Raw genomic sequence first — 23243 nt, 5'->3', positions numbered from 1 at the left:
GATGCTTTTATTTAAAGTGTCCTGTCTTTTAGTAGCACTGGGTTTTCATACACTCACACCCACCAAAGTAGAACTGTTAATGAGTGGGGGGAGGGGATGAGTTCCTACACACAGAAACTTAGACATTGCCATGTTATACTATGTTTCATATAATGTAATGACTGAAACAACACTAATGGAAATGATTAAATAAACAGATAAACACATGAACAAGAGCCTATAGAGATTTATAGAGCATGTCTTGGAAAAGCAAAATGAGATTGGCACAATCGTGCCATCAGACACCTAATTCTGATTGGAAAAGCTCCCAGCACTTTTTATTTTATTTTATTTTATTTTTTTTCAAGTAAAACAAAATTTTCTTCCTTTCCAGCTTTTTTCTTTTCTTTTCTTCAATTTTTTAAATGTGAAAGCTGGTCTCTTTCAAACGCTTACTCTTTTTGGTTACATGAAGTTTTGTATTGTAGTTTTCATTTTATCCAGTCAGATCCAGAGACACTGCAGCACAGACTGGATCCTGAGTGCGGGTCGTAACCTGACAGAGGAGCAGCTCGATGTGAGGGTGGGACCTTCAGCAGGTGTTCTATCGTTTTCATATTTTATTATCTCTTTGGTGCATTTCCTTCATGCAGCAGCTTGTCACAGTTCAAAACCTTTAGACACGATAAATAGAAATGAAACAAAAATATTAAACACTGCTAAATTAAAAAAAAAAAATCTGTATAAAGTAATTATTAGGTGATCCACATTCATATAAAAAATTAATAACAAAACAATGAATTTAGTGTGTTTTTTGTGATTCCCATGTTTTAATCATATAAAGAGACCATTAGTGATAATAATGATAATTATTATTATTATTATCATTACATATTTACATATCATTACATAAACAAAAAAAACCCAAACTCGTTAAAAAGCTGTTTTGTTGTTGTTTTTGTTTTTAGGTGTTTTTGTCGTTTCTAACTTGGAACTAGAAAAATTTGAACACTTAAGAGTTTCATAAATGATTCTTTGAGTAATTGTTTCCTGACTGCAGGTGTTTCTAGAAACTGGTCTCATGAAGAAACGAATAAAAATCATACATTAACCAGAGAAACTACAATCAGTACCAGTGTGGTGCTGTCCTGAGGTAGCAGCCATTTCCTAATAGTAAAAAATGAGTGTTGGTAGATAAGTGGCTCAGAGGGATGCCAGTCAAAGACAGATAAATGTGTTCAGTTATCCCAACTTTTCTTTATCCGTTAATTTCTTTATGCAAAAGTGTGATACCCAAAGCAAGTGTAGAACAAATGTTCCTTTAAAATCATCAACAATGTCTGCATTTAATGCGTTTTCCTACTGAAAATATTTTCAGTTTTAGAAATGTGAGTTGTTACCTCCAGGAGCCCTTTGACAGCTTCTTATCAGGTGGTAAACAAGCCAATAATACTTTAAATGGGCTGTCACTGCTATATTTACCATGGAAGTTACACATTTACATGTGGACTGATGTAGTCTGCTGAGTTTTATATTCAGCAGTTATCTCTGTGTTTTAAATGTGCAGTTAGATGCATATTTTTTTTTCCTGTGGAAGGGCTAGCTAACAGCCAGTGTTATCCTTTCTATAAAGGAAGTGTGTCCTAGATTCTTCCCAGGGTTTGGAACAGTGGCTGAAGTTTGATTTATTTGAACTGATCCATCTGTGTGTTCCTCAAACAGCACTTCAAAGGAAGTGTGATCTGGTGTATAGATTAGTGCCGCTAAATATGTTTGCATTTAATTGCCAACCTTGGTCCTCCTTTTTGTACATGTCATAACTTTTTTAATAGTTTTAGATTTAAAAAGATTGATTTTTTACAGGTTCACATAAAAATGGCAGGTTTTTGATTTACCGTGCGTATATGTATCCTTCAATAAAAGCCAGACAGTCACATATATATACTGTAGTCATGCATGCATTGATCTGTTATCTATATAACTGGTCTTTTATCTTTTACATCTATGTTGTGTGCCTTGGTATACCTTGACCCATGTTTAGACTGGATCTGTTTCTGTATCTTTAGCTTCTTCTGTTGTTTTCTACATCAAATTAAAAGGAAGGACAGTCAAAAGAGATGGAGATGAGACTGAATAAGACAAAAAATGCATTTTAAAAAGAAGAAAGGGAAGCAAACTTTTATTGCTCAATGATCTTTTGAATGTTTCTGCAGACCACGGCATGATAAGACCATTTTATTATCGAGTGTACAATAACTTTTACAGCATCTCCACCTTACATAACACATCTGCTTGTTTTGTTATGTAAGAGCACTGGGTCAGGTTTTATAAGAAGGAATATTATAAAACTTAGCGGATGATCTATTAAGCTATCTGCAAGGTGTCTTACTGTAAGTTATATACTGCACCGTCACTTATGTTTCTAACTCGCAGGGTCTTTCCCTACAACATACAGCACCTTGAAGCGACTATTGTTGTAAATTGTAAATCTATATAAATAAATTTGAATGGAATTGGATTGTTGGAAATAGCAAATTAAACTGAATTAAGGCGTTGGGATTGGGTCTGTTATTGAAATTTGCCACATTGCCAAAGCTCTTGTAATTGCTGAAGGTTTTTGGTTACCACACTCAGAGGAAACTAATTAAACAAAGTGAAATGAACAAAAGGCTCATGTCAGGTTAAACTATCATCTCCATCAGTGAGAGGAGTTTTCTCTATAAAATGAAATGTCTGCTGAAATGCTGTGTCATCCTTCCTGAAATACATGATCTGGGGTTTAAACATTAATAGGCACTGTTTAAAGGTCGTCGTCGGCCAGCATCTCTAAAGTGAAAGAAGGCGCCCTGAAAATGGCTGATTTCGGGGAGATTCTGCGGAGTATGGGGGAGTTTGGGTTATTTCAGAAGATCACCCTTTTTGCTCTCAGCTTCCCTAATGTTATTCTACCTTTCCACTTTGCCAGTGTACTTTTTATCCAGTCAGATCCAGACAGACGCTGCAACACAGACTGGATACTCAATGCTGCTCCTAACCTGACCACAGAGGAGCAGCTTAACCTGACCGTGCCTCGGGAAGACGATGGGACCTTCAGCAGATGTCGGATGTTCGTCCCAGTGGACTGGGACATCGGTGCCATCAGGGAGTACGGGCTCAATGAGACTACAAGGTGCCAGAGTGGATGGGTGTATGGGAACATGCTGTATGAAGCCACCATAGTCACTGATGTAGGTCTTGGTCTTTTATAATGTAAATAATGTGAACTTTTATGAATGAATGTCAGTAATATGGGTTATTTTTCTCCCCAGTTTGATCTAGTCTGTGACCGGGCTAGTTTGTTGGAGACAGCACAAACTGTCCTAATGGCTGGCATCCTTGTTGGCTGTCTCTTATTTGGACCTTTTGCAGAGTCGTAAGTAAATACTTGTAGTGTTAATGTTTGGATTTTTTTTTTTTTTTTTTTTTTTTGGTGCATTTGTGATATTTTTGTCACTTAATGTGAAACATCAACTAAATATTTAATTTGTCCAGAGGAGACAAAGTGACTTAAGGGATCTTATCTGTTGCAGGTTTGGTCGAAAAAGAGCATGTCAAATCCCAGCTGTTGTAATGGTGATATTTACTGTCACAACTGGATTATCGCCTAACTTCTACTTTTATCTGGCATCCCAGTTCATGGCGGGAGTTTGCTATGGGGGATATCGACTTAATGGCGTTATCCTGGGTAAAGTATTATCCCTTTCTTATCGTACTTTGTGTCAAACAGGTATATAAGTCTGATTTATATTGAAACTCACTGACTTATATCTTAGCTGTTGTTTGATAGCAATACATGTTTAAGTAAAAAAAATATTTATAATGCTTATATTCAGTATGAAAAGGTTATGTCATAGCAGGTAGTTGAGAAGCTCCCTGGTTGCAAAGCACCAGGTTTGGAAGCAATTTGAGTAAGTAATTGTCTTAAATATGTCTGAATTAAACGTTGTTATCAGTGCATGTTGCTCAAGCCTGTAGTGCTCGCTGGGTGAAACTCCTGCAGCAACACACAGACCTGATAACAGATAAAAAACATTTTTCCTCACTAAAAATTGAAAAATTGCTGACTTCTGATTAATTTTGGGGAGGTCTTCATTGTTACTGCGCATGGTGAAAGTTGACCTTGAAAAAAAATAAAATAAACCATATTGAGTAATAGATCATATGAAAGGGCATAGAGAGAGTTGAAAAATCTCAAGTTTTTACAGCCTGTAGAAACCATATGTTTCAGTCAGTTCTTCTCCATCAGTACTGATAAAGATAATAAAATACACCATTTTAGTATGTAATGCTTCAAGGTCATAGGTCAAAGGTCAGGGTCATACAAATTAGGAAAAAGCTTCAGCTTCCATTTGATCATCTCCAAACTTTCAAGTAATATATTAGTCATTGGGGGACATAAGTGCAGTCAACATTTCTCTTGTGCAATAATTAAATGGTTAATTGATAAATGAATTGTTTAAAAAAATGTATCACTGACTTTATATTTATTAATTTATTATACTTCCCTCTTTTTAAACTGTACTGATGTTTTTTATATTTTTATTTTTATTTTTTATATGTTTCTTATATGGTCCCTTTTTATCGGTTTAAAAGTTGTTTTCTGACTTGAGCTCTATAGTACTGGTAATAATTTGTTATTCATTCTTTTTTCAATTAATGATTTTTTAAAACATTATTTGACAGCATTTTACCTTTTGTCTGCATTCAGGGCTCTGTAATTCCTGTCAACATTGTCTTTTGACCTTTTTTTAAAAAAATTAAATAAAAAAATGTTATAGCCACTGAATGGATCGGGGTGTCCAATCGTTCATGGGGGGCATGTGTGACTCAGCTATGTGGTGCAGTTGGACAGTGCCTCCTCGCTGGAATGATCTACTTTGTACGAAACTGGAGACTGGCTCAGCTGATCACGGCAGCTCCACTTGCATTGGTTGCTATTTATATATGGTGTGCATTAACTCTCTCATGATGCCATCCCTTATGACTGGTACATTTGAATTTATTAAGTGCCACTGGCCTGTTTTGGACAGGTTTATCCCGGAGTCAGCCAGGTGGTTGCTGGGCACTGGAAGGACAACGGAGGCTAAACAGCTAATCAAAAAAGCTGCAGCCATCAACAAGCGCACGGTTCCAAACTATCTGCTGGACCAGGTACCCTTCACAACATTCACTTCCCTTTGTATCGAGGCTTGAAAGGAATATTACATGCAGCAATAATAAAAGCTGCTATGTAATAAAATATTAGCAGTATAATGAGCAAATGATGGGTAATGATGGACTCTAATAAAGTAAGCCTACTAGAACCACAAGGACACCGTGTCAACTTCTGAGGCCAAAGTTGCATTAGAAGGATAATAATTTAATGGACTGTGATGCAGTAAGTCAGACTTACATTTGTAAGGCTGTAGGATTAAATGATTGCTAACATGAGCAATGTTAGCATGATGTTGTGCTCACCCCTGTGCATTACAGATTATTGTGAAAGACCCTGAGAAAAAGGGAGGCATAAAAACTCTTATCCAATCAGCTGTGCTTAGGAAATATTTCTTTACCATAACATTGGCATGGTAAGTTATATTTTACACCTATCTGCTCTACCGAGCCTTTAATCGTCAGATCAAGTTGTGCAACTTGTATTTGAAATCCATCTCTGTCTTTCCCCAGGTTCTCGCTGAATGTTGCCTACTTCTGCCTTTCATTCAGTGTGGGAAAACTTGGCTTGAACATCTTCGTGACTCAGGCAGTATTTGGCCTGTCTGAAATACCAGCTCATATTCTGAGCATCTGGCTGCTGGAAGCAGTGGGAAGAAAACCATCTCTCATGGCAACACTTCTAATTGGAGGATTGTTGTGTCTCTTAATGCTAGCGGTTCCTCAAGGTAGAGCTCCTCAGATGTATTCACTCAGGACTGTTGTTTTGTTGGTTTGTTTGGTCTGTCCTGACTCTGCTCAGATCAGCTGGTTGTTGTGTTAGCTGCTTACAAAGCACCTGTGTTGCCAAAAAGGAAGTTGCAGGTTGCTCTCTGGTGGACAGTCTATGAGATGTCAATATTCCCCGCAAATACCTCTAAACCACAACATGGCAGAAGGGTGTTTCTTGTGTCTCTTCTTTACTTGTTTAATTTTCACTCACTGGCTGTTATAAATGCTGATATCTATGAATCGGCTCATAGCTAATAATGCTGGGCCATCAATACATGGTCCAGTTATATGTATTTGTTTATTTTTTTTCCTCTGATATTGTCTGTTTTTAGATGGCAGTGCCATTCAGTCATCTCACGATACTAAACACTAAAGGGCTTCTAACTGTCATGGTAAAATACAGGTGTAACTTTGCAAGTAACAAAATTCATCTGTTAAACCATAAGTGGGTCTCTGTGGTAAAGCCTAAACTAAAATCTGCTGAGGGGGGTGAAACTCCTGCAGCAACACACAGACCTGATAAAATGGAAATAATGAAGCAGCTATCATGAGCTCCATCCTGAAATCTTTGGAAGGTCATTGAGTGCAAACTTACAGCCGTGGAAACCCAGTACAGTTACAAAACTGTGAAAGAGATGGGGGACTAGTGAATTTGTAAGTCACAGATTCCAAGAAATGGGCCTGGACCCTTTTTGCTGATTTACAGACAGACTTTTGGGTTCTTAAATTTCTCTAAAATTATTATGTGAATGATGAAGGAAATATGAATTAGCTGCTTCTGAAAGCAGTAAACTTAATCTGTCAGTCTGTTTCAGGTTATGCTGTTGCTGTTACTGCGTTAGCAACCTGTGGACGTTTTCTCACTAACTGGGCAGGCTCCGTGTGCAATGTGTATGTTCAGGAGCTGTTTCCAACATCTTTTCGGTGAGCTGAGTCTCTCTCTCTCTCCTTGCCATTGCAGCCATAATGTTAGTGTGGCTCTCAAACTCTGTAGTCCTTAAAATATACATTCTTGTTTCAGACAAACAGCTTCTGGTTTGGGCTCTATTGTGTATCGAACTGGTGGTCTGATATCTCCACCAGTCAACATGTTGGCCATCTACCACTGGTCCATACCAATCATAGTCTACAGCAGCCTTACACTCATCAGTGGAGCTCTTGCCTTCTTGCTTCCTGAGACCAGAAGAAAAGAGCTTCCAGACTCAACTGATGAAGCTGAAGCCAATGGGTAATTAAGCTGCAAGCGAGACGGCAAACTCTTCAAACAATTTCTATAGTTTTAACCTCTCTGTTTTCCTTTTCCCTGCAGGACGAAGACTATGGAGAGTGTTATGGTTCAAAAATATTGGAGATGGACACCAGAGGAAAAACCCACAATAACAACACTGGTCCGGTCGGGTTGAGTCAAACGATGATTTAATGATCACACACGTGGGAGATGGACACTGTATGCAGACAGTCTCAGATCTCATCTCAAAAAACACATCTCCATAGTTTTATGAAATCAGGGTATTAGAACGCCCCCTCATGCGTAGTGACAGGTGTAATACAATCAATGTTGACAATTTTATTTAACACAAAGAATAACATTGTCTCCTTCCCGAGGGCAGATGCTAACTGCCCCCCGTCTCCTGGAACCGTCTGTACCCTGCTAAGACACAACATGGCAACTACAAGGACTCTTTCATTTATTAAGACCATCAGTGTGTATTGCTCTAAATCAAGTATATAATATTAAATGAATATTGCTGGATCAGCTACTTCTACTTAAAACATATTAAAACATGACTAAGCACAAAATCACCAAGAATAACATCTTATAAGTGCTGTGTAAGCGCGTGCGGCCTTCCAAGCTCAAAGCCTTTGCCCTCCATAGATCAGCCAGACTCGCGCTGGCTGTAGCTTTTAACCTTTAATTACCTTGAGCACAACTCTAGAATGAGCAACAAACTGCAATGTGTATGGAATGATCATGGTTACATCTGCAATGGAAAATCATGTTATTATTCTGGTACCTGTAAAAAGATCAAACTAAAGTTATCACCATCACTGTAATGCAAAGAATAATGTAAGATCAAAAACTTCAATTCATGCTTAATGCAAAGCTGGTTATATACTTCTAATGAACTAATAATGGCATATTAAAATATTAAATGATAATGAGAAAAACATCCCCTCCTTATTCTACAATTCCCTCTGTTGACCTCTGGAGAATCCAGAGGTCACAAACAGTTGTGTCCCTCCTTGGCCTACACATTCAGTTCCACATGCATCATTGGCATCATGGACATTGGAGTAATGACTCCAGGGTCCACTGCCCTCACAGACATACTTTTGAACATTCTTCTGGCACAAGGGATGAGACAACAACAAATAACCATAATACCCACCACAACAAACAAAGAAAACATGACCGAAGCGATGACCCCCTTCCACCGTCCGAACACTGAGGTCAGCCAGCCTTCTAACGGATTACCAACACCGGAGTGATCATGCATAGTTTCAGAAAGGCTCTTTAGGCCCTCCAGAGCCTTGGTTACCGACCCATCTGGAGCAGTATTGTTTGGAATAAAGGTGCAACACTGGTCGGCAAACATAGCACACACGCCCCCCTTTTCCGCTAACAACATGTCAAGGGCCATTCTATTCTGCACTCCCATTAACGAGGTCGGACCCACCTGCTCCGCTAACCCCTCCAATCCGTCTCTGGTCAGGTTAGAGAGCCTCAGTACATTGTAATGAACATAATTAATCCTATCTACATTCTTGTTTGGAGTCACTGGAAAGAAAGCAGAAATTATTGGAATATTTTCAAACCCGGCTGCTATTTGGTCAACAAGTTTAAATTCATTTGGAACCCCCCTGGGCACTCCAATGGAGTCGATCCAGGTGGGGGAATTCATTCTAGGGTCATAAACATTTGTGTCTTGTATTCCTCTCTTCCTCAAAATGTGTCTTTTGCGCCTGGCTGCCAAAGTGCGCGTATTGTGTGAGGGAATTGATTTTACCTTATTTCCGATTAGCATAAGTGGCGCTCCTAGTCTCACCATCGCGCACGTCCCCACGCTCCCAAGAGGAACACGTACCAGTAGAGTCCTGTGCCCGCAATAGTAATACAGCCCGCTCCTAGCCCAAGTCCCAATTAGGGTGGCTGCATCACTCACATTGTTGGTGGTCCTCCCAATCTGGGTGACCGAACACCAACTGGGGTCAATTTCCCCCAACCGATATTTAACTTTATCTGTGGTAAACTTAAAGCACGTATAATTATCTTTCCGGGGCATAAACGGCCCTACTTGCGTGAGCTTGCCAATAGGGGGAAATAGACTGGACAACACAGTGCAGTTCCCCGTATTCACAGCTCCTCTAGTTATTTGCAACATACAATTATAGCCCCACTGATCCTCTGGATGCAGAGGTGCAGGCTCTATAAATAAACGCGGCCTTGCCGAAGCGCAGGCTACACAATTAGCCACTTTTTGTTCTCTAGCATTTTGGGCTATCCAGTCCAGCCAGATGTTACTGTCACTGAACCCGGTAGCGCGTTCAATCAAATCCTGAGGTTTCAGGGTGGTGTAGTCCACCGACACTACTCGCCTCTCCCTTGGTTCGTGCTCCTCTGGTGTAGCTTCCGATGACCCGCTCCCCTCCTGCCCTGTAAAAGATGCAACAGAGCTGGTGGGAGTAGAAATCACACGAGTTGTTATGTCTTCTCTACCTGACGGTACGCGATTAGTTTTTTCTAGGAAATTAACTTTAATTAACCCTTTTGGATCAACCCCCGCTATTTCCACCCCCAAAATTAAATACATAGATTGTTTACGATGCCAATTCCCCAATGATAAAGTTAACGCGTTTCCAGAGGGGCTAAAATCCCTCTGTAGTTTAAGCCCGTTTTCTGATCCTGATTCTAACGGTTCCCAATTTTGCCCAGTGTAACCCCTTACCTGGTCCCAATTACGGCACCAGCTGTCATAAGGACGATTTCCCCTCTCGCAGTGCGTACTCACTGAATAATCCCAACAGACCCACACATTGTATCCCCTCCAAGCACTGCCGACGTCCCTGCAATTAACAACATCACACAGATCAAACGTAAAGGAAGTTGTGGAACCAATAACATAATCTAATTCTAAACCACCATATGTGCTGAGACACTCATCCTTTTTACCAGAGACCTCGCGCTTCACTCTTGCCCGCAACCTTAAATCACTATGGACCACGCGTGATGTAGTTGGTGTATCAAACAACGCCGGACTGGCATGGCCTCCGTGCTCAGACTGGTTTCCCGGGTCGGTCTGCAACAAACAAATCAAAAAACAAATAGCCATGATTAGCAACATAGTTAACATCAAACTCATAATAATTTTGAACATTGTGATGGCTTTTGAAACTCTTCTTTCATCACCAGTGTCTAATTGTTGTGATGGCATGGTGGTATGTGAATGTTATGGTGTAGTAAAAAGTTCAAAGCCCTTTATCAGAGCCTCTCTCTTGTTTTAGGTGTTCAGTGTGGTACCGCTCCTTTTCGTTGGCGCGGCGATCTCCTCCTTGGCTGCTCTTCTTTCTTCGACCTTCCGGGTAGACCACCGGTCGGTCCGTTGCACAGGTGTGAGGGATTATTCTGCCGCTCAATTTCACCTGCGTCGGGTTGAGATTGATCCTTCCCCACCAAGCCCTCGTGCGCAGCTGCGCACTGCGTCCAGTGATACCAGGTGTCGCCTTTCCCCTTCAGTTGGACCGCTGTCGCCGTCCGAGCCGATACCTCATATGGACCAGTCCAGCGGGGCTCCTTCCACTTTCGTTTGATGACTCTCAGCCACACTGTTTTCGCGTCCGGGACCTCTCCTTCTCCTGTGGGCCCTTTACAAGCCGCCTGTTTCGTGAAACTGGACACTAGCGCCTTTAGCTCGTTCCAGTAGTCTGCGTGGGACCGGTTCCCCTTTTTGTCCCGTTCACCCGAGCCCACCGTCCAAGGTGCCGGAAACTGTCTCCCGGTTTGCAGCTCGTATGGTGTAAAACCTGTGGATTGATTAACAGAACATCTTATGGTCATCAACGCAACCGGCAGGGCTGCGACCCAATTTAGCCCTGTTTGCGCGCAGATTTTTGCCAATTTATTTTTCAAATTTAGGTTCATTCTTTCTACTTTCCCCTGAGACTGAGGATGATAGACCGTTCCAAATTTATGCTGGACGCCCAACATTTTTTCTACTTTTTCCAAATCTTGATTTTTAAAATGGGTTCCATTATCTGATCTAATTCTTTTCGGGAACCCATGACGGGGAATGTAATGATTGATTAAACACTTAATGACAGTCTTAGCATCCTCCTTTTTTGTAGCCCAGGCCTCTGGCCAGCCGGTCAAAGCGTCAACACACACTAACAAATATCTTACACCGCCCGGCCCGGAATCAATCATATCAGTGAAATCAATAACAATCTCCTCTCCCGGCCTCTCAGGGGGCCGAAACTTACCCACTTCCGGTTTTACTGCTGGCTTAGGATTGTGTGCCCCACAGATTAAGCACATCCTGGCCTTCTCCCTTATCATTCCTCGCAGCTCAGGATGCCACCAATGACACAAATTTCTTTCCATCTGGGCTCTCCCCACGTGGGCAAGTCCGTGGGCTTCATCCACCTTCTGTTCTGCCATTTTGGCTGTCAGCACGGGGCGCCCGTCTGGCCCCCTCCACGAATGTCCATCCTGCCAGGCTCCTTTGTTTTTCCACACCCCCTTTTCCTCTGGGGATGCCTCCTCCTGGGCCCGTTTAACTTCCTCAATCAGGTCAACAGGTATCTCTTCTTCTGATGTTACCTGTATCATTTGTCTCTGTCCTTTGTAGCCTGCGGCCTCCTTTGCGGCTTCGTCTGCTCTCTGGTTTCCTTTTTCCACCATGCTGGTTCCTTGGGAGTGAGCTTTGCATTTTATAATGCTCACCTCCTCTGGGTCAGCCAAGGCCTTTTCCAGTTCCTCCATTTCATGTTTGTGGGAAATAGGTGCATTGGTTGCTGTTCTGAATCCTGCTCTTTTCCACTGAGGCAGCTCCACATGCGCTGCTCCAAACGCATATGCCGAATCGGTGTAGATGTTCACTCTCCTGTTCTTGGCTAGTCTCAAAGCTCGAGCTAAGGCTATCACTTCAGCTCTCTGGGCCGACTGCTTTCCCTCAATCCTTCCTGACTCTCTGACCTGATAATCTCCTTCTACTCTGCAGACCACCGCATACCCTGCTTTCAGTCCTCCTTCGTCTCGGTGGCAACATCCATCGGTGAACCAGTCCTCAGCTCCCGGTATGGGTTCGGCCTTCAGGTCCTCTCTAATCTTTTCCTCGATCTGTGCTCTTTTGGCGCAGTCATGTGGTTCCCCTACACCCATTAAATCTGCCATGTTAATTCCTTCATGTGTGAATGTCAAATTTGGGGCCTCTAAGACTTTGCTCAGTCTCTGTTGTGCCCGTGGTGACATACAAAATGCTTGTGAATTCACGTATGCCACTATGCTATGTGTAGTGAGTATTTTTAGTGGGTGTTCTCTCACTACATGTGCTGTTTTTTGGATAATTCTAGCGACCCCTGCTGCATGTTGTGTGCATGTAGGATGCTTTGCTTCTGTTGGATGTAGTTTTACACTAACATACATGAGCACTTCTCTACCCCCCCCTTTTTTCTGAAACAACACTCCATTTACAATTGAGTTTGTTTCAGAAACATCCAAATAGAATGGCTCATCATAATTGGGTGTGGCTAAATCTGAGGCCCTTGACAAATCCTGTTTTACCCTAATAAATGCGGCTTCAGCTTCAGGCGTCCAAGGCAACTCAGCCTTAAAGTTTCGAACACCAACTTGCTTCATTAGGCCCCTTAAAGGGGCAGTTTTGCCTGCATAATCCGGAATGAACTGCCTGCTGTAACCTGTTAAACCAAGAAAAGAAAGCATTTCTCTCACAGTTCGCGGTTTTGGGTGTGTCAAAATTTGGTCTCTGTGTGTGTTCATCAAACCCACTGATTTGTGTGCAATTACCCGGCCCAAAAAGGTCACTTCAGGGCGAACTAACTGCAGCTTGTCTTTACTTACTTTAAAGCCACATTCCGCCAACCTATTCAACACAACGAACGATGCCGCTGCACAATCCGCTGCTGACGGGGCTGCAATGAGAAGATCATCAACATATTGTATTAATGTACAATCATTAGGCAAATTACATGACGACAGGGCTTCTTTAAGCACCTGATTGAAAATGCCTGGAGAAAGTGCAAAGCCTTGTGGCAAACGTGTGTATCTGAGTTGTTGGCCTCTGTATGTGAATGAAAAAATGTCTCTGAGTGACTCATGCAGAGGAAGACAAAAGAATGCATTTGCCAGGTCAATGCACGTGAACCACTTTTGGTCACATGTGATAGCTGATAAAGCTGTATACGGATTTGGTACCGGTGCAGTAGTAGAGAGCAATATTTCATTAATGGCTCTCAAATCATGTGCCATACGGTATTTTCCTGTTCCATGTTTCTCCACTGGTAGAATTGGTGTGTTCCACAGTGAGTGAGAGGGCTCTAACACCCCGGCCCTTAGCAGGCCTTCTATTGTTTCTGTAATTCCTGCCTCTGCTTCAGGTTTGTGTTTATACTGTGGTCTATTGATTGGTGTGTGTGACTTGAGCTGGAACAAGACAGGAGGACACTTAGCTAGGCCAACATCCGTGGGCCCTTTTGACCATAGACTGTCAGGCAGATTCGACAGTCCAGCAACTGCGTGAGGATGATCTACACACTCCTCACCATGTGTTTTTGAAATTTCTTTATGTTCCAAGATCACTGTATCCTCACAGGCACAAGTTATGCGATAGGTTTTACAATTTGGAGCATAAGATAAGTTAGGAATTTGGGTTCTTTGCCACCCTGTGTCGTCCAGTGCTCGCCTGACCATTGGACCTAGATCACCTGCACCATGACCTTGGTGGACCGCCAATGTAATGTGAGGGGTTGAATTTTCTTCCACATTGTACCAAGGCAGTTGTTCATCAGTTAATTTCACAGCCGCGGCTACACCTTCTGGTCCGATGTAGATGTCATGTGTTTGCACATTCCACGTCTGACCCTCAAGATCAGATTGAAATAATTCACGATAGGTGTCGTCATTCTCTTTATCATAAAACAGGGTAACGTGGTAAGGGTCGCGCGGAGGGGAGTAAACTGCCAAGCTCATTATCCAGGGTCTCCACAGCTGAAATTGCCTCAGAACATCCTCTTTCACTAGTCTCCCCCAGTAGATATTGACTTTTGCTCTTTCACAGTCTTGAAGCAGATATTGAGTCTTTGAACTTGTTCCCAGGCACGGAAAATGCTGGCCCCCTGGCAGAGTCACAGATAATCCATCTGCTGAACATGTGATTGTGGCGCCCAACTTCACGAGCAGGTCCCTGCCCATAAGATTTACTGGCGCTTGCGATGACACCACATAGTTGTGTTTCAAAGTCTGCTTGCCCAGCTTTGTCAAAGCTGGGTCAGTCACTGGCAGAGTTGTCGGGATCCCGGAAAAACCCACCACGTTCACTGTGTGGCAGGACAACGTTGCACTGTCTGGTGCTGCTCTCAAGGTTGAATATGTTGCTCCAGTGTCTACTAAGAAGGGCAATTCTGTCCCTTCTACAGTCATTAACAGCATGGGATCTGCCATCACCATACTGTTTGGTCCCTCCGGGTCCCTTCAGTACTGGTCCTCCCTCCAGTCAGCCACTAGATACTGTGCGGCTGGTGCTGCACTCGGGTTTGGGGCCTGATATGCTCCCCTAGAGCCATCTCTTGCTCTCGGAGCTCCACGTGCCTGGGATTGGTAGCCTCTTCTTTGATTGTTCTGACGACGTTCTGGGCAATATTTGCTCCAATGACCCTCTGCTCCACACCTCCAACAGACATTCCAAGGCACACCGCTGAGATTCCCCGTGTTACGAGCTCTTTGTACTCCCCCCGCTGAGCCACCACGCCCTCTGTACGATCCACCGGTTCCCCAATTCCCTGTGGGTTGGTTCTGCCTTGGTGCATTGGCGGGCCATCCGTCATTAGTGCAGGGACCCGGGCCACTATCTGGCCATTCAGGCCCAGGACCAGGCTGGGTCGCAACTATCATAATTTTTTCTGTTTTTTCTTTTCCCTCTTTTTTCTTTTCGCTGGCTTTGTTTCTGGCCTCCACCAACTGTAGTTTGAGTAGAGACGCTTGTGCCTCCTCCAACTCTTTTTTCTGCTTGTTCGCCCTGTCCTGCTCCAGCTGCAAACGATGTGAGACGTGTCTTTCCCACTGCACCGAATCTGCTACGGCAAAATCTGGGTTTTTCTGTAGATCTTCTGTGACCTGGTTTGGCAGCCCTGCCAGCACCGCTGAGCGAAACCACGCCCGATGCTCACCTTCTCTACCCGGATGGGTACCTGTTTCTAACAACCACTGATCTCTGGCTTTTTCTAAAAACTCTCTAGGTGTGTTTTGGGGGTCCCAAATTATTTTAGGTATGGCTCCTGTATTAGGGGTTGGGTACTTTTCACGGACTGCGTCAGACAAAGCACATTGCACTTCATGATAAGGCAAATCATTTGCATGGCGAGTTGTGCGAGCTATAGCCTCTACATCTGCTAGCCCACCACCGAGCATACACCGCGCAGAAATGGCGCGAAAATCGCCAATCGCAAGCTCCTCTCCTTCTGTTAGTCTGCCTAATTCACGCAACCACCTTGCTCCGCCCCCAGTTATAGGTGGAAGCTGTTTAACCAATGCCTCCAAATCTCTTACTTTGTATGCGCGGTACACTGGTTCATTTTTTGCACCAGCCACTAAAGGCAAATTATAATGAGTGCCCGCAGCTTTTTCTGCTTTGGTCACAGTTTTACACTGTCCCAATTTTCCCTTGCCTTTTGAACTCTTAAAAATAGGCCTCCTCTGTCCCTGCTCTTTTTTCACCTGTCTTGACCTAAGATTCCTGGCTATACTTGGTTCTGACGCGACTCCTCCTCTGTCGTTATCTTCATCATCTTCTTCCTCCTCTGTGGTAGATGAGTCATTGTCGCTCTCCTCTTCTGCCATGCTTTTGGTCATTTTGTCCTTTACGGTCTTCAGTGTATTTAATACTTCCAATAGCCCTTGCGGGGCTTCAAGCATTCGTCCGAATACTTCTCCTGCCCATGTGTCTGACTTGGCCATTGCTTTGGAGTGTTTTGACCTGGTTTGGGCCTGCTCTTCTCTCTCATGTGAACAAGAAGGCAAAGGCAAGCCTTCCTCTGCGGCTGATGTTATCTCTTTCCCTTCCCCACTCAGGGACTGACATTTAACTGTCATAGGCCCTTCATTATGAAACACCCGTGGTGCTCTGGTGTATTCAACATCAGCTACTCCTCCCACAACCACTGCCGTCTGTCCATCAGGGCCTTGAACTTGTCCTCCTCTGAGGGTCATTACAGGCATGACATATTGTCGTCCTATGGCATTAGATGTTAATGTGGCCCAAGGAAGAATCTCTGCTGTGTGATACTTGTTAGCATCTCCTGGTTTTGGAATCCAGTTCTTCATTTGGTCTTCCAGCTTCTTATTTTGGTCTTTCAGTTGTTTCAAAGCCTCCATTATGCTTTCCATATCTTCTGTTTCAGCTATGTCATCCTCCTCCATCCAGGAAGATGCTCCATTCCACAAGAACATCCACTTGCAACACTTTGCATGAGTTTGCTGTAGTTTCTTGATTTGTTGTTTAATTTGATCGAACGTTTCTCTGCCTCGGTTTGCAGTTGTTCCAATTGCTGCTCACATCTCTCTCCTTCTATTTTGAGCACAAGACTTAGGGCTATTTTGTCATCCAGCCCTCTCTGTTGGGAAGCAATAAGCTTGTTTAGCTCAGCTTCCATTGCTTTGCATTCCTTCTCAGCTAACTTTGATGATCCAGGGGAAGCTAAGCGAATAGCTCTTTTTAACTGTTGCTGCTGCTCCTTTAGAGGCTTATAGCCTCTGTGCCCAGTAGGTGTCGTGTTCGGGCCGTCAGCCATTATCCTAGAACACAAGCTTACCTCCCTTTTTTGTGACGTTATACGGCTCCTCCTTCTGGATCACTCCGCAATGTCTGCCTGTTAGCTTTCAGAATTACTTTCGCTCCTCCCAGGGTCACTGTCTCCTTGTGATCTGCTTGGTAAGACACACAGCCAACGCAGTGTGTCAAGACTTAACCAAGCCTCTTTCAATATTCACTTTTAATAACTATTTTTCACTCTGTAACATAAATGTTATAAACTCATACACACTGCATGTTAACTTTGGGGCACAAAACAATAACACAGCTCGAATGCATTCACACAGCCTTAAATTTTTCACAGAAAATTGCTCCAAAACAATATCATGTTTGCTCACAAACTAACAAATTCACTGTGTTATTTACCGAGCGAGGGAGCAATGGACCAATTAATTCCAAACTCCTCAATAATTAGCTGTATAGCTCGCTCTACTTCAATGCCAAACCATAGTACTGTGATTAGCTTTATTCAAATCAAACCTATGTTTCAAAGCCTTTCAAACGCACACCCACACACACAATTTCAACCACGCACTCTCAAGCACACATTTGTCTCCTTTAAATCTACTAATCGCTTGGAGACATCTCCACAGATAATTACATTATTTCCCAAGCATGCATATCAAAATCAAAACCGTCTAGTACCGACTCTACCATAGCCTGAGCAAAGTGGGCGGCCTCTGTGGGCTCCCAATTTGGATCATTTTCATGCTCAGTCATCTCCTTTAAGCCTTGAAATAGAAATAGGCAACGTTGTATATAGGCATTTAGCTCATGCAGCTCAATCTCGGACCACACTGTCATCTCATAAGGTGAAACACCTTCCTCAGTCACTATGTGACATTTACAGGTCACCTCCAGTCGACCCTCTTCCTCTGCAATTTGTATGTTACAGGTTGCAAAATAAAGCACAGGCATGTTTGCTTATTCTATTTAAACAACGATTTAACAGTATTAAATGGGACTGTTTAGTGCATGGGACACAATATAATCATTTATTGTTGAAGGGACAAATGTCAAAGGGGTTCTAACAGGTCCACTTTATTGCGTGCTCATAAATTATTGTTATCTGGGTCACTCACCCAATGTGCTTTATTGTTTGAAATTATTAATTATGTCACGCTTATTAGTGGCTCATATTTATTTAAGGCCTATGTTTGAACTTGACAACAAAGGCAGAGCATCATTTCCTCCTTTCAGGGTGAAACACTCCACTTTCTCTGTGTCATGGCAGCTCAGAAAACTTCATGAACTTTACTTATTTAAAGATATGGCTTAAAATCAGTTGTGTTATCAGTATAAAATATTTAAGATTTAATTAAATTGTTTTCAATTGACTTACAGCAGCTTACTCTGATCTAGGAACACTCTCTTATGCTCCTCAAAAACTGAAGTTACTCAGTCTTAAATGCTTTTTACATTACATAAATCAACAAACAAGTGAGTTCATAAAGCACATATTCACAACAATAAATCAAAAGCCATTTATATTGTTATAACATCAAAACCAGCAGCTTCTTTACAGGCTTTCAGCAATAAAAGGCCTTCTGCTTCTAAGGCTCACACACACTCTGGGCAGGAAGTGAAAAGCTCCGTTCTCCTCCCAGCCACACGCTCATTTGCATGTTCACACCGTCTAAAAATAGCTCTCAGCGCTGCAGCTGCGCTCTCATCACACACAGGGTCACACAAAGCTCAGACAAAACTCTATTTTATATCACAAAGACGTCTTATATTTACAACCACTGACAGGCCTGACAGATTCAGCACCTAACAAATTTCGACAAATTTAAAATAACGGGTCCAACCGAAGAAAGCTTCACTTTTTTGTAATCAATTAACCAGTATCTGTTTCCTCCAGAACAGCCTATGGCCTGATTTCTAAAATCCCTAACTCAATTTAACTGTGTCCAAAAAAGCACATCACACCATTTAAACGGTGAGGAGATTCTAACTCCTAGCTTATTTCAGGATGCCCTGTACCCCACAGTTAAACCAAACTGAACTAACCCTGTTCGCCGACAGGTCAAGACCGCGCGTCCACGGCCAGGAGGGAGCGTAACCTCCGGGCTATGTGCTTCTTAGCATCTTCCAGTGCCGTCCTATAACAATTTTCACCTAAACAATTTTGACAAATTTTAACATATCAATTAAACAGTATCTGTTACCTCCAGAACAGTTTCTGACCTAATTTGTAAAACTATTAAACAGTATCTGTTACCTCCAGAACAGTTTCTGTCCTAATTTCCCTACCAAACTACCTGAGCCTTCAGCTCAGTATCCAGGGACTCAAACTCAGCATTATTACTTTCATATTTCTTCAACTTCATTAAATACTCTTAAACAACTTTAACTGCATAACACACGGTGATTCTCATCAAAATCAAAACAGACACCCACCAGCAACGTCAGTGAGCAAACTTTTAATTTAATGCAGCCCAATTTGGCACAATTTGGGAATCAACTCAACAGGCAGTGCCTTACCTTTAGAAGCACCCGCGGAGCTCACTCACATCAGATCCCTGGTCCGTGCCTGTCCGCTCGACAACCTCAGACCGTCCACACCTCGCACGTCCACCCCAATACCACAGGACGAGCCCCCAAAATGTTATGGTTCAAAAATATTGGAGATGGACACCAGAGGAAAAACCCACAATAACAACACTGGTCCGGTCGGGTTGAGTCAAACGATGATTTAATGATCACACACGTGGGAGATGGACACTGTATGCAGACAGTCTCAGATCTCATCTCAAAAAACACATCTCCATAGTTTTATGAAATCAGGGTATTAGAACGCCCCCTCATGCGTAGTGACAGGTGTAATACAATCAATGTTGACAATTTTATTTAACACAAAGAATAACATTGTCTCCTTCCCGAGGGCAGATGCTAACTGCCCCCCGTCTCCTGGAACCGTCTGTACCCTGCTAAGACACAACATGGCAACTACAAGGACTCTTTCATTTATTAAGACCATCAGTGTGTATTGCTCTAAATCAAGTATATAATATTAAATGAATATTGCTGGATCAGCTACTTCTACTTAAAACATATTAAAACATGACTAAGCACAAAATCACCAAGAATAACATCTTATAAGTGCTGTGTAAGCGCGTGCGGCCTTCCAAGCTCAAAGCCTTTGCCCTCCATAGATCAGCCAGACTCGCGCTGGCTGTAGCTTTTAACCTTTAATTACCTTGAGCACAACTCTAGAATGAGCAACAAACTGCAATGTGTATGGAATGATCATGGTTACATCTGCAATGGAAAATCATGTTATTATTCTGGTACCTGTAAAAAGATCAAACTAAAGTTATCACCATCACTGTAATGCAAAGAATAATGTAAGATCAAAAACTTCAATTCATGCTTAATGCAAAGCTGGTTATATACTTCTAATGAACTAATAATGGCATATTAAAATATTAAATGATAATGAGAAAAACATCCCCTCCTTATTCTACAAGAGGAACCAAAGTGGATCAAACTTACCTCCACAAAGAAAATCAACTAAGCTGTAATCTGAATATTTCAGTTGCTTCCTGTTTTGTTGCAGCAAACAACAAACACACAAGCTGGCAAAAACTTGATTGAAAACTTGATTTTTAAAAGTCAAGTCTCTCTTGATAGTGTTACTGTTTTTCTCATATACCTTAGCAGCAATAATTTGAAGTAGAGCAGGGCGATATGGCCAAAAATATTTATCACGATATATATTTGAAAATTTGCGATAACGATATAACCGACGATATAATTGATGCGAGACAAAATACAACTCCACAACATTACTAGCGCAAAAAGACAACCTTCCATTTATTTTCACTTAAACAAGAAGCTGGTTTTTATGTACATTAAAAGCTTTATAAAAAATGTAACAGTGCAAATGCAAATTCCTTGCTGAAAGTTTAACCAAAAGGCATTTCCAGTAGAAATGGGCTGACATATCCTGAGCATAACCATGTATAATATCCACTGAAGTTAAAAAGAGGTGCTTTGCAACATTAAACTGCAGTGTGCAGTACATATTTTTCGGACCATAAGGTGCACGGGATTATAAGGCACATTAAGCGAAACAAAGCAGTCAGATAAATCAAACTTTATTAAACTCATTCTTCTTGCTTCCTCCACTTCTGTACCATTGATTTATTAATGAATGAATTCTGCTATTCCCATGTTGTTGCAGTATATTAATGACTAACCTCGTATTGTGGATGGATTATCTCAGTTGTTCTCCTGACTGAAGTTTGGTCCGTTTACAGAATCCTGCCATGCGATTGCATTTGTCTCTAGCTATCAGGAACTTTAACGTTAACTTTTATAAGTGGAAAAGTGTTAGTGTTCGTCCTCCAGCTTCACTGTTTATGTTATGCTAACATAGCTGTGTCGCTAGCAGTCAGGTAGCACATCATTATATACCAACTAGCCCAACTTCAGTAACCCTACAAACGTCACTGCTGTTTAGTTTCCTGTCTTCATTTATGTTGGACGTGATAGCAGAGCTGTACGTTTGAATTTTTCCAGAAATCTCTGTCAGAACATGCTATATCATGCTTAGGTAACTAGCGAAACTAGCAAGCTAACTTCCGCTAGCTTCCTGCTAACTTCTAACTCCGTTAAATGTAATAAATTTTGTTTTCATGGATGCCTGGAAGTTAAACTTCATAGTTTCACCTGGTTAAGCAGCAATGCTGATCGTTTTATTAAAGATGAAAGAATTTAGACAGTTTTTAACTCTCAGTGATGCTGCAGTGTTCCTTTGACCTGAAGAATACGGAGTTTAGGACCCAGATTACTCCCAGAAGAGCATCTTAGTCCGACAAATACGACAATAACGACGGCCGCTTGCATGTTCTGCAAAAAAATGTGCTTTGTCGTGTATCTGACCGACAAACACCAAACCAGTTCCACATCAATGAAGTTGCACCATTTTTACAAACCAATTCTGGTTCATCTGTTTCACTCAACAATCGGCCATGTGCGTATGAAAACAAAGGCACTGCGCATGCGCGTTTTACTCATATTCTATCGCGATATTTCATTTTCCTATCGTTGCCTAACATTATACCAGTATTACCGTGAACGGTATAATATGGCCCAGCCCTAACTTGAAGTAATCATTTTCTGTATGGTTTTATTATGTTTTTATGTTATTATGTTATGGTTTTTATTATGTATGCCCACTCTTCTTAACATCATTGCTTCATAGGCCAGAACAGCATTTCTGTCAAGTTCAAGTTTAAACTTTGACTTGATTGTGAGACCCAACTTTAGACAAGGTTTTGCTGTCAGACAGACGGCCTCACATTTGACTCTAGAATATTTTAGTATAGAAGAGACTCAAGGCAAGTTCCTACAAATTTGCAAATCAAGCCCAAATCATCACCCCTCCACCAACGTGGGTGAAAACTGGTATGAGATTTTTGTGCTGATATGCTGTGTTTAGTTTTCACAAAACATGGTGCTAAGCATTACAGTCAAACATCTCCACTTTGGTCTCACCTGTCCAAAGGACATTGTTTTAGAAGCTTTGTGGTTTGTTCAGATGTCCTATGTTTTTACTTAATTATTAATTGAATAAGCAATGATCAATAACGTTATATCTTCTACTTTAGACTGAATTGTTTATTTCATTCTCAAATGCTTTTATGTTGAATAGTAACAAGTTGATTAAATAAAGAGACAAAGAGATATACAAATAAATTTATATTCATTCAAACTTTTCAGAGTGATGTCTGAGGTTAATTCTGAATAGTAATGAGCAGTGATTGTGTCTTTTTGTTCACAAACACACTGCTCATTTATAAATGCTGTAGCTTTAAGAGCAACCTCCCCAAAACCAGTCCAGTCCAACCAGTATGGCAACAACTGAAGTCAAAAATCCAGAACATCTGGCTTCATCCTGAAAGAAACCCAGTGGGTCATTGGTGCAAGCTGTTATCAAAAGATACAGTGGGTAAAATAAGTATTGAACATGCCACAATATTTTAGGTAAACATCCAAGACCCATCCATTCCACACAAGTAAAGTAATCAAACCACATATATCCATAAACTAAGTTATGTTTAATAATGAGAAATCACACGGGAAAAAAGTATTGAACACACAAAGAAAGGGAGATGGGAAATGGCATGACACCAGCTGACATCTATTGGAAATTAGAAAGTAACCCTGCCACTTAGTGCACATTTATATCAGCTGGTTCAGTCCCAACTGATATAAAAAGGTGTCTCATTACCAAGGTGTCACATAAGAAACATC

The 23243-nt window shown here is 41.8% G+C and overlaps 2 protein-coding genes and 1 pseudogene across 2 annotated transcripts; 1 reads left to right on the top strand and 2 right to left on the bottom strand.

Moving 5' to 3' along the window:
* Positions 1-2805: 2805 nt before the first annotated feature.
* slc22a13a (solute carrier family 22 member 13a) lies at positions 2806-10517 on the top strand. The gene is made up of 10 exons (XM_086271234.1): positions 2806-3206; positions 3288-3391; positions 3549-3703; positions 4797-4965; positions 5049-5169; positions 5491-5585; positions 5683-5897; positions 6756-6864; positions 6962-7168; positions 7250-10517. The coding sequence occupies exons 1-10, from the start codon at positions 2832-2834 to the stop codon at positions 7341-7343; spliced, it is 1644 nt and encodes a 547-aa protein (XP_086127360.1). The 5' UTR covers positions 2806-2831; the 3' UTR covers positions 7344-10517.
* Positions 10056-12348, bottom strand: LOC147308932 (uncharacterized). Its single transcript, XM_086271235.1, has 2 exons — positions 11419-12348; positions 10056-10962 (listed from the first exon to the last, which is right to left on the bottom strand). Exons 1-2 carry the CDS (start codon positions 12329-12331, stop codon positions 10448-10450), a joined length of 1428 nt encoding a protein of 475 aa, XP_086127361.1. The 5' UTR covers positions 12332-12348; the 3' UTR covers positions 10056-10447.
* A 1875-nt stretch (positions 12349-14223) lies between these two features.
* LOC147308931 (uncharacterized) lies at positions 14224-17093 on the bottom strand (annotated as a pseudogene).
* Between the last annotated feature and the right edge of the window lie 6150 nt (positions 17094-23243).

This window comes from Aulonocara sp. 'chitande type north' Nkhata Bay, linkage group LG18 (genome assembly GCF_057382095.1).
Source record: "Aulonocara sp. 'chitande type north' Nkhata Bay isolate Kocher_YH1m ecotype deep benthic linkage group LG18, A_spYH_male_GT1.1, whole genome shotgun sequence".
Classification (NCBI taxonomy): domain Eukaryota; kingdom Metazoa; phylum Chordata; class Actinopteri; order Cichliformes; family Cichlidae; genus Aulonocara; species Aulonocara sp. 'chitande type north' Nkhata Bay.
This window is presented reverse-complemented; position numbering and strand designations above follow the sequence as displayed.